This window comes from Salmo salar, chromosome 29, assembly GCF_965601325.2.
Source record: "Salmo salar chromosome 29, fSalSal1, whole genome shotgun sequence".
Taxonomy (NCBI): domain Eukaryota; kingdom Metazoa; phylum Chordata; class Actinopteri; order Salmoniformes; family Salmonidae; genus Salmo; species Salmo salar.
The window spans coordinates 36,077,804-36,090,000 of NC_138319.1; the positions used below are offsets into that span (position 1 = coordinate 36,077,804).

General features: G+C 42.6%; 1 protein-coding gene across 5 annotated transcripts in view; it reads left to right on the plus strand.

Annotated features, from left to right (window-relative positions):
- LOC106590653 (collagen alpha-1(XI) chain) overlaps nucleotides 1-12,197 on the plus strand; it is a 207,134-nt gene that overhangs the window by 40,542 nt on the left and 154,395 nt on the right. The window contains exons 6-8 of one of the 5 annotated variants that reach the window (XM_045710693.2): nucleotides 1,488-1,598; nucleotides 2,931-3,041; nucleotides 5,800-6,084. The exons of 1 other annotated variant lie outside the window; for it this stretch is intronic. In XM_045710693.2, coding sequence (XP_045566649.2) covers nucleotides 1,488-1,598; nucleotides 2,931-3,041; nucleotides 5,800-6,084 — 507 coding nt within the window. The remainder of the gene's footprint in view (nucleotides 1-1,487; nucleotides 1,599-2,930; nucleotides 3,042-5,799; nucleotides 6,085-12,197) is intronic. 3 more of the 5 variants (XM_045710695.2, XM_045710694.2, XM_045710696.2) reach the window with 3 other exon arrangements.

Below are 12,197 nucleotides of genomic sequence, written 5' to 3' on the forward strand. Positions count from 1 at the left end.
CTTTCTCTCTCTCTCTCTCTCTCTCTCTCTCTCTCTCTCTCTCTCTCTCTCTCTCTCTCTGGGCCCATGGAAAACATCTCCTTAGTCCCATTATCAGCTCAGCAGCTGGACTGGGTCTAACATTGATTAATCTCTGAAGGATGAAATGCTTTTAACCCATATCAAACAGTCAAGTTAAACCTCTCTGACTGTTTGGTATACAAAGTTAACAATGAGTTTGATCAGATAATGTGAAATATACATTCGGGTACACAGTTTTCTCTACAATTTATATTGCATAGATCATCATTGAATAGTCACTTAAACATCTGGATGGAATTGTACTGCTACCATTCATAGTAAATCCTCTTTCCACTGCCGACTTCCTCTGAGTCATAAGAAAGTGTTTTATTCAGTTCACTGGGGATGGTGTTAATGAGAGTCAGCCAGTCACACGTACACCTCCACAGTGTAACCACATATAAAAAACATATAAACCACATATAAACCACATATAAACAACAGGGAAAGAAAGGGAAAGCAAATCCAGCAGGAAGGTACACATTCAGTAAGTCAGTCATTCATCTAGTCTGCTTCAGATGTAAGTGCTGTAGGATATAAATCAAACCCATAGCTATGAGAGACAAGTTCCACTACCAACCCCTCTGCTTTACTACACGCAGCTGGTACTTCTCATAACTTTCCCTGATGTACAGCTCAGCTTTGTATTAGCTTTTAAAACACCTCCACCTGTTTATAAAACTGCAGCTCTACATGGACTCTATTAGTGCTGGTCTTAGTATTTATGTTCATGTTTAGTGTTAGCCGTCCATTTAAAGATGAATGGCCAACTGAGGCTTAACCCTAACTTTGCTTTGTAGATGTGTTGTTGTTTAAAGGTAGACTCAGCGATATCACATAGATGCAGAAAGTAAACAGCATAGTGGGTCAGTTTCCGCGACAACGAAGAGCGTTGAAGCACGAAGCTCAATTTCTTTACTGTTTTTGGTCCCCTGGCTATCAGGCTGTAACAGTGTGAAGAGAACCCATGCACCTTACATCTCGGCTCATCTCAATATCTCCGGTGCTGTTCGTGGCAACGTCATTTCACTGAGTCTACGTTTAAGAGCTAGCTATCACTGATTAATGATATTCCTATAATAAGAAAGTATTGTCATGTACTGTGCAGCTACACATCAGTTTTATAAACAAGCGTTAGCTATGCATTTCCGTTGGCAGTCAAGCTACACAGCATATCGTTGGAGACAATACTTTGATGACTTATACAATATGACATTCTAATTACATTGTACAATATTATTCATCTTTTTTATTGGATAATGCAATCTAATGAGTGTAATTTTCAGACAGGTTTTAATTCATAATATGTACAGTACAGACATGTTATGTTTATATCACCTTTATTTTTGCTGAGAAAATGAGTTCTCTGTTATGCTAATGCTAACGCTAACATGCTAACGCTAACATTTCTCCCTCTCCCCCTCCAGTACACTACTACTGATGACTTAGATTACAGTCAGTTTTATGCTTACTCTGAAGTAGAAGGAGAGACAGAGACTGTTCCAACAGACGAGTATGAGGCGGGTAGTGACCCACAGGTAAACAAAACACTGAAGAAAGATGCTTGTTTTGTCCCGTGGTGTCTTACTGTACCCTTTGTGCCGTCCCTCCCTTTCCCAACTTTTTGTGGTCTACCGTTTACTGTATGTCTTGATATGTCAATCAAACTTGTATCCTTACTGTAGCTACAAGGCCCGCCCTCTGCTCTCACGCGTGGCGAATGCCAGCTTTGATTGGTTTGTCTTATGTTCAGGTTTGTGTCTCAGGTTGAAAACAATTTCTGGCGTTGCTGTTTACTTTCAACCCCACCATTCCTCTGATAAAATCAAATCAAATACATGTTTATAGGTCACATACACATGGTTAGCAGATGTTAATGTGAGTGTAGCGAAATGCTTGTGCTTCTAGTTCCGACCATGCAATAATATCTAACAAGTAATCTAACAATTTCACAACAACTACCTTTTACACACAAGTGTAAAGGAATGACTAAGAATATGTACATAAAAATATATGAATGAGTGATGGAATAGAACGGCAAAGGCAAGATGCAGTAGATGGTATAGAGTACAGTATATACATATGAGATGAGTAATGTAGTGTATGTAAACATTATATAAAGTGGCATTGTTTTAAAGTGGCTGGTGATACATTTATTACATCCATTTTTTAATTATTAAAGTGGCTGGAGTTGAGTCAGTATGTTGGCAGCAGCCACTCAATGTTAGTGATGGCTGTTTAACAGTCTGATGGCCTTGAGATAGAAGCTGTTTTTCAGTCTCTCGGTCCCTGCTTTGATGCACCTATACTGACCTGGCCTTCTGGATGATAACGGGGTGAACAGGCAGTGGCTCGGGTGGTTGTTGTCCTTGATGATCTTTTTGGCCTTCTCAGTGTTGTTATGTGTTGTCTTGGTCTTCTATCACTATAACCTTTTTCCAGAGAAAGAAATCTAGTGTCTACATGAAAAAGAAGAGGACCCGAAAGTCCCTTAAGGCTAAGCTCCTAAAGTTCCTGGCCTCTATAAAGCCAGCAGCTAAAAAGTTAGCGGTCGCTAAGAAGAAGACACAGTTGAATGGCTATTAAGCTGCCGCGCTGGAACTACACCGACGTAGAGTATTAGGGGTAACGGTACCAGTAAAAAAAAAAAAACATCAGATCGCATCCAGATCTTTCCTCTGACATTTTCTGGATGGAAATCTGTGATGCTAGACTGGAAGCTATACCTAACCTCCACCTTCCTACCTGTCTCTCTCTCTACACAGCAGAGTTGGAGCCAGCTGGACATGCCTTATGTTATGCTCCTTCTGTGTTAACCCGCTTCTCTGTTCTTCTCCTTCTTTCCTGTTTCCGATGCGACACAACTTCAGCTAAACAATGTAGACGGAGAATACACTGACTATACTGACAGTGAGCTTGACTACGGAACTGTAGAGGGTACTCAGACTCAGTCTCCCATTGCCACCAGTGGACCGAACAAGGTAACTTTTAGATTTTCATATTTTGTTTTTTATTTACTTATTATTATAAGAAAGAAAGTGCAGTATTTGGAAAGTGAAAGAGACGAGGAAGACCTATGAGCTAAAGAAGAATCTGGCATGAAATGACAAAGACAAAATAATTCAAAAGCAATTGTTCTGTTTTGAACTTGAGGTTTTCTATTGACAATGGCAGAACTGTTGGACAGAGAAGATTAAACATCAGAAACAATATGTCATGCATCATTTTATTCAATCCACCTCAATACAATTCACTGACATGTAAGGACATTTAGTCTCAGTGGATTGCCATGCAAATAATGTGTAGCTTTCTGTTGTTTAATTCAATTTTGAATAAGGTTGCAGTTTCACAAGTATCAAATAAACATGTATGTGCATTACACTTCATCAACAGTCTACGTAGAAGGTACTGATATATTGTTGGATCATTTTAGTACATTGAAATAATAATAGAATGGTTATCTGTCTTCCTCGGTAAGGTTTTATATATTAGATGGTAATGGTATTAGAATGGTATTAGAATGGTATTACAGGCAGGGTATTTCTAGATTGAGCAATTAGATGGTAATGCTATTATAATGGTATTAGAATGGTATTATAATGGTATTACAGGCAGGGTATTTCTAGATTGAGCAATTAGATGGTAATGCTATTATAATGGTATTATAATGGTATTACAGGCAGGGTATTTATAGATTGAGCAATTAGATGGTAATGGTATTATAATGGTATTATAATGGTATTACAGGCAGGGTATTTATAGATTGAGCAATTAGATGGTAATGGTATTATAATGGTATTATAATGCTATTACAGGCAGAGTATTTATAGATTGAGCAATTAGATGGTAATGGTATTATAATGGTATTATAATGGTATAACAGACAGAGTATTTTGGCCATTTAAGTTGTTCTGGTATACTCATACGCAATAATAACTTTTTCTGAAATGAACTTGGTCACAACTGAAAAGAAAAATAAGCTAGGAATATATTTCACGGTTGTTTTCGATTAGAAAAGACATTTGTCTTTAGTCTGTATGGTTTCAAGATTTTGCTATTGGCATTTTTGTAATAGGAACCACACAGTGTTTAAGTGAAGTGATGTGTCTTCCAGTGTAGAGGCCCAACTCACTGTTTCACAGGATAAACAACAGTAAAGTTTGTGTTTAGAGGGCATCTTAAACCAAACTAATATCAAATCAAATCTTCAAAGTCACTTCATGGACATGCTCATTTTACTTGTAATAGTTGTGTGTATTTTTCTGTATGAGTTTAATGGTACGTAGGTGAAACTATTTGATTTGCAGCCTTATCCATGATTGACAGTATTCAGTGTCCAATCATAAACGGGCAAAGTTCTCATTGTGGAGAACCAAGTCCCTCCTCTTACCCGTCAGGTTTCTGCTGAGTTAAACGTGGGGTTTGTGGTTCTGTCTCCAGTGAGATATGGTGTCACAGCAAATCAGCCCTTTTCGGCCGTAGATGGCCGGCCCGCTGCAGACCTTTTGATTAGTAGTTCTTCTCCCAATCGCTCCAATAGAACTATGATCAACCAATCAGAGACATCTTCACAGCTGATTATGATAATTGTTGCATTGTGTTACTGCAGTAGCAATGTGTTCCAAATGGATGTGATTTCACTGGGTTATTTGGCCCTCGATAGCATATATTATCTCAATTGACCATAAAGAAGAGCGCGGGGGGGGGGGGGGGGGTGTAAATTGGACCTCCCTGGGTTGTGTTACCCCGCTTTACCCTACAGACTATGTGCTGTGCTCAGATACCTGTGTCGTGACATCCATTTTGGTTGCATCCAAATTCTAAATCCACAACGATCACTCTTCTAAAATGGCAGAGTAATGACAGTGCTGTGTGTGATTGGTTGTTGTAGAACTGTGCAAAATGCAGAGTGTGTCATAAATACTACAGTCACACCGTAATCAATATTTGGTATCTATCCAAACCAACTAGGAATTTGAACATCAAATTCCTTGTACACATACGTATGTGTGTACTTTGTATTTTTGCACATTTCTATATTGTAGATTTACCATTTCATGAAAGATGCTTCTAGTGTCCTTCCAGACTTAGTTAATCTATTTCAGTCTTTCTGTTCATATATTGATATTCTGGCGGTACTGTGTTATGTTTGTGCAAAAAATACTGAAATAACCAAAAGTCTGTCAAACTGTCTTGATGTAAATATGATCATCAGAATTTATAATGCTTTTTTTTATGTCATCAAGGTAACACTTTATTTGCAATTTTTGTTGTTGTCATAGACCTGAAATAGACCTGAAATGAATACTGGACAAGGATACTATATGTAGTATAACACAGTTAGATAAACATTACACAGAGTCACAGACAATAGTTTACAGTTTGCTTCACTGTAAGAGACTAGTCTTCAACATAACGACATACAGACGTGCAGTACATGAAACAATAGCTATAATTACACACTCATGAAGTTATATCAATATGTCACCAACAAACAGATTTCCACTAACGTAAATGGAACTTGAATAAGGTGTTACCACGTTGCCATAACCTTCACCATGTGTCACAATGCCGGATTTATTTTGACCTGGTAAGGCTAAAGCTGTATGACATTACATAGACAGTAGCCTGCTCTAGCTACCTAGGCCCCAACTGCTTGACTAACACCCCTGTTCCCTCCTTTGCTCATCCCTCCACCCGCCTCGTCCCGTCAACGCTCCCCTGTTTGGGTAACATAAGGCAGTGGAGGAGGAGATGGTTGCCGGTGACTACGTGGTCACTGGAGCCGCCCCACTGGGTCAGGAGCCCCTCGCCGCCCCCGAGGCTGGCCTGGACAGTGTGGGCCCCGGAGTGGACGAGTATGACATTAATGAGTATGACCTAGGGGGCGAGTTGGACAATAAGCAGTATGAGTACGGGGTGTATGATGAGAATGGCAATGAGCTACCCAACCCCACTGTTACCGTGGAAGAAGAGCTAGGGCTGGGGGTTCCCGCGGAAACGGAGGAACTCACCCAGACTGCCGTAAGTATGGCACCCCTCTCCTCCGAACTTAGAATGACCGAGGGGTGTGTGTATGAACCAGGGGTGTATGTCGTGGAGTCCCACCCTGGCTTACAGGCTCTCACCTCAGTTTGTGTCTTGTCTTGGCATGGGGAGTTTGTCTGTCTTGGCATGGGGAGTTTGTCTGTCTTGGCATGGGGAGTTTGTCTGTCTTGGGGAGTTTGTCTTGGCATAAGGTATAAGGAGATCATCAAGCCAAGGTTTTGTACAGGATCATTCCTCTGATGATGGGTGAGATTGTCAAGTAGAACCATCATTGGTGACTTTATGTTTTGAACTGGTGTTTCTCCCAGCTATGAACGAATGAGAAACCAGCGCTACATTCCTCTTATGTCTTTGTCTGTCATTGTCATGCTGTGTTTGTGGAGCCTGTCTTAGTTTGAAACATACACCTCACCTTCCCTGTCTGTGAATGTGTTTCTGTCTGCCTGCACTGTGTCTGACAGGCTGGGTTAGACATGTTAGGGTTTGGTGTGATTAGGAGAAGGACACTGTATGTCAGACTGGACAGGGAACAAATATGGAGGTCAGGCCTTAACACACGTCACGTACACGTACACAGTAACACACACTCAGATCCAGCACAACTACAACTCTACGTCTCCTTGTCGTCACTTATTTTACCACCACCCAGCTTCATCCAATAACCACCTCCCAGCTTCATCCTATAACCACCACCCATCTCTATCCTATAACCACCACCCACCTCCATCCAATAACCACCACCCAGCTCCATCCTACAGTATAACCACCACCCAGCTCCATCCTACAGTATAACCACCACCCAGCTCCATCCTATAACCACCACCCAGCTCCATCCTATAACCACCACCCAGCTCCATCCTACAGTATAACCACCACCCATCTCCATCCTATAACCACCACCCATCTCCATCCTATAACCACCACCCTGCTCCATCCTATAACCACCACCGTGCTCCATCCTATAACCACCACCCTGCTCCATCCTATAACCACCACCCAGCTCCATCCTATAACCACCACCCTGCTCCATCCTACAGTATAACCACCACCCAGCTCCATCATATAACCACCTCCCAGCTCCATCCTATAACCACCACCCAGTTTCATCCTACAGTATAACCACCACCCAGCTCCATCCTATAACCACCACCCAGCTCCATCCTGTAACCACCACCCATCTCCATCCTACAGTATAACCACCACCCAGCTCCATCCTACAGTATAACCACCACCCATCTACATCCTATAACCACCACCCAGCTCCATCCTATAACCCCCACCCAGTTACATCCTATAACCACCACCCAGTTACATCCTATAACCACCACCCATCCCCATCCTATAACCACCACCCAGCTCCATCCTGTAACCACCACCCAGCTCCATCCTACAGTATAACCACCACCCAGCTCCATCCTGTAACCACCACCCAGCTCCATCCTGTAACCACCACCCAGCTCCATCCGATAACCACCACCCAGTTTCATCCTACAGTATAACCACCACCCAGCTTCATCCTATAACCACCACCTAGCTCCATCCTGTAACCACCACCCAGCTCCATCCTGTAACCACCACCCAGCTCCATCCTATAACCACCACCCAGCTCCATTCTATAACACCACCCAGCTCCATCCTGTAACCACCACCCAGCTCCATCCGATAACCACCACCCAGTTTCATCCTAGAACCACCACCCAGTTTCATCCTATAACCACCACCCAGTTTCATCCTACAGTATAACCACCACCCAGTTTCATCCTACAGTATAACCACCACCCAGCTCCATCCTGTAACCACCACCCAGCTCCATCCTATAACCCCCACCCAGTTTCATCCTAGAACCACCACCCAGTTTCATCCTATAACCACCACCCAGTTTCATCCTACACACACGCACACACCGCGCGCCCCACACACACACACACACACACACACACACACACACACACACACACACACACACACACACACACACACACACACACACACACACACACACACCCTCACATAGGAAGATATGATTTATCTTTTACTCTCACCTACTCTCTCAGCTGACACACACCCTGCTTGAATCCTACTGCGTTCACCAGCACACACCCTGCTTGAATCCTACTGCATTCACCATCACACACCCTGCTTGAATCCTACTGCATTCACCAGCACCTACCCTGCTTGAATCCTACTGCCTTCACCAGCACACACCCTGCTTGAATCCTACTGCATTCACCAGCACACACCCTGCTTGAATCCTACTGCGTTCACCAGCACACACCCTGCTTGAATCCTACTGCGTTCACCAGCACACACCCTGCTTGAATCCTACTGCGTTCACCAGCACACACCCAGTACAGAGACTGGCTTTTTTAGCAGTATGTGTGACATTGTAGAATCCACCGCCCAAACAACCAATCACAAAAATAAATAAACATGGAAGATGGTGAACTGTGTCACCTCCTCTCCATTTTACTGTCTTCCATTTTTAGCTTTGTCTGTTTCAATGTCTTCTAGACAGAACATCATACCCTGCATGGCCGTAAGTGTCTCAGACTGTCAGGCCTAAGCTCTCACGATGGCAGGAGTCTTCTGCTCTCTCTGATTGTTTCCATGAGAAGACTCCACCGCCTCGTTCCCATGTCTGTCTGTCTGCCTGAGTGTCTCTCTGGATTTCTCCCTCGTTCTCTCTGTCGCTCTCCCTCCGACTAGTGAGGGCTAAACTCATATCACACTCAATTCAGCTGGAGTAAGTTTACCATTGAACTCAAGGAATCGTGGATTTGTAGATATACAAAGAAACACCAGAGAGCTCCCAAGACCTTGACCAATATTGGTTAAAACCTCTCTGGGGTAGCTGGGACGCTAGCGTCCCACCTGCGGGACACACTATTCAACAGCCAGTGAAATAACAGAGCGCCAAAATCAAAACAACAAAAATCTCATAATTAAAATTTCTCACACATACAAGTATTATACACCATTTTAAAGATAAGATTCTCGTTAATCCAACCACATTGTCCGATTTCAAAAAGACTTTACGGCGAAAACATAACATTAGATTATGTTAGGACATCAACTTCACAAGAAAAAACACACAGCCATTTTCCAAGCAAGGAGAGGCGTCACAAAAACCAGAAATACAGCTAAAATTAATCACTAACCTTTGACGATCTTCATCAGATGACAATCCCAGGACTCAATGTTACACAATACATGTATGTTTTGTTCGATAAAGTTCATATTTATATCCAAAAACCCCATTTTACATTGGCGCGTGATGTTCAGAAAATGTATTGCCTCCCAAAACTTCCGGTGAATGAGCACATCAATTTACAAAAATACTCATCATAAACGTTGATAAACTTTACAACAGTTATTGAAAGAATTATAGATACACTTCTCCTTAATGCAACCGCTGTGTCAGATTTCAAAATAGCTTTACGGCGAAAGCATATTGTTCAATATTCTGAGTACAGAGCTCAGCCATCAAAGCAAGCTATACAGTTACCCGCCAAGTTCTGTAGAGTGTTTTCTATCCAAATCTACTAATAATATGCATATCCTACCTTCTGGGTCTGGGTAGCAGGCAGTTTACTACGGGCACACTTTTCACCCGGACGTCAAAATACTGCCCCCTACCCTAGAGAGGTTTTAAACTATGTTTAGCTGCTAGTTAGGACTGTCTAGTCGACCCTGTACATCATCTCATGCTGATTGTACAGTATATGCCTTGAATTGTAACAAATATTAGATATTAAACCAAACTGTTGGTGACACCCAGTCATCCTAACACACAGTTCAATATGAGTTATTCCCTCTGATTCACCCAGTCATCCTAACACACAGTTCAATATGAGTTATTCCCTCTGATTCACCCAGTCATCCTAACACACAGTTCAATATGAGTTATTCCCTCTGATTCACCCAGTCATCCTGACACACAGTTCAATATGAGTTATTCCCTCTGATTCACCCAGTCATCCTAACACACAGTTCAATATGAGTTATTCCCTCTGATTCACCCAGTCATCCTAACACACAGTTCAATATGAGTTATTCCCTCTGATTCACCCAGTCATCCTAACACACAGTTCAATATGAGTTATTCCCTCTGATTCACCCAGTCATCCTAACACACAGTTCAATATGAGTTATTCCCTCTGATTCACCCAGTCATCCTAACACACAGTTCAATATGAGTTATTCCCTCTGATTCACCCAGTCATCCTGACACACAGTTCAATATGAGTTATTCCCTCTGATTCACCCAGTCATCCTAACACACAGTTCAATATGAGTTATTCCCTCTGATTCACCCAGTCATCCTAACACACAGTTCAATATGAGTTATTCCCTCTGATTCACCCAGTCATCCTAACACACAGTTCAAAATGAGTTATTCCCTCTGATTCACCCAGTCATCCTAACACACAGTTCAATATGAGTTATTCCCTCTGATTCACCCAGTCATCCTGACACACAGTTCAATATGAGTTATTCCCTCTGATTCACCCAGTCATCCTAACACACAGTTCAATATGAGTTATTCCCTCTGATTCACCCAGTCATCCTGACACACAGTTCAATATGAGTTATTCCCTCTGATTCACCCAGTCATCCTAACACACAGTTCAATATGAGTTATTCCCTCTGATTCACCCAGTCATCCTAACACACAGTTCAATATGAGTTATTCCCTCTGATTCACCCAGTCATCCTGACACACAGTTCAATATGAGTTATTCACCCAGTCATCCTAACACACAGTTCAATATGAGTTATTCACCCAGTCATCCTGACACACAGTTCAATATGAGTTATTCCCTCTGATTCACCCAGTCATCCTGACACACAGTTCAATATGAGTTATTCCCTCTGATTCACCCAGTCATCCTAACACACAGTTCAATATGAGTTATTCCCTCTGATTCACCCAGTCATCCTAACACACAGTTCAATATGAGTTATTCCCTCTGATTCACCCAGTCATCCTAACACACAGTTCAATATGAGTTATTCCCTCTGATTCACCCAGTCATCCTGACACACAGTTCAATATGAGTTATTCCCTCTGATTCACCCAGTCATCCTAACACACAGTTCAATATGAGTTATTCCCTCTCTCTCTCTGTTCTTTATTCCCTCATTCTCATAGTTATTGAATGGCTGATCACACTGTTGAATGGCTGATCACACTGTTGAATGGCTGATCACACTGCTGAATGGCTGATCACACTGTTGAATGGCTGATCACACTGCTGAATGGCTGATCACACTGTTGAATGGCTGATCACACTGCTGAATGGCTGATCACACTGTTGAATGGCTGATCACACTGTTGAATGGCTGATCACACTGTTGAATGGCTGATCACACTGTTGAATGGCTGATCACACTGCTGAATGGCTGATCACACTGCTGAATGGCTGATCACACTGTTGAATGGCTGATCACACTGTTGAATGGCTGATCACACTGTTGATTGGCTGATCACACTGCTGAATGGCTGATCACACTGCTGAATGGCTGATCACACTGTTGAATGGCTGATCACACTGTTGAATGGCTGATCACACTGCTGAATGGCTGATCACACTGTTGAATGGCTGATCACACTGCTGAATGGCTGATCACACTGCTGAATGGCTGATCACACTGCTGAATGGCTGATCACACTGTTGAATGGCTGATCACACTGCTGAATGGCTGATCACACTGCTGAATGGCTGATCACACTGCTGAATGGCTGATCACACTGCTGAATGGCTGATCACACTGCTGAATGGCTGATCACACTGCTGAATGGCTGATCACACTGCTGAATGGCTGATCACACTGTTGATTGGCTGATCACACTGTTGATTGGCTGATCACACTGCTGAATGGCTGATCACACTGCTGAATGGCTGATCACACTGCTGAATGGCTGATCACACTGTTGATTGGCTGATCACACTGCTGAATGGCTGATCACACTGTTGATTGGCTGATCACACTGCTGAATGGCTGATCACACTGCTGAATGGCTGATCACACTGCTGAATGGCTGATCACACTGCTGAATGGCTGATCACACTGCTGAATGGCTGATC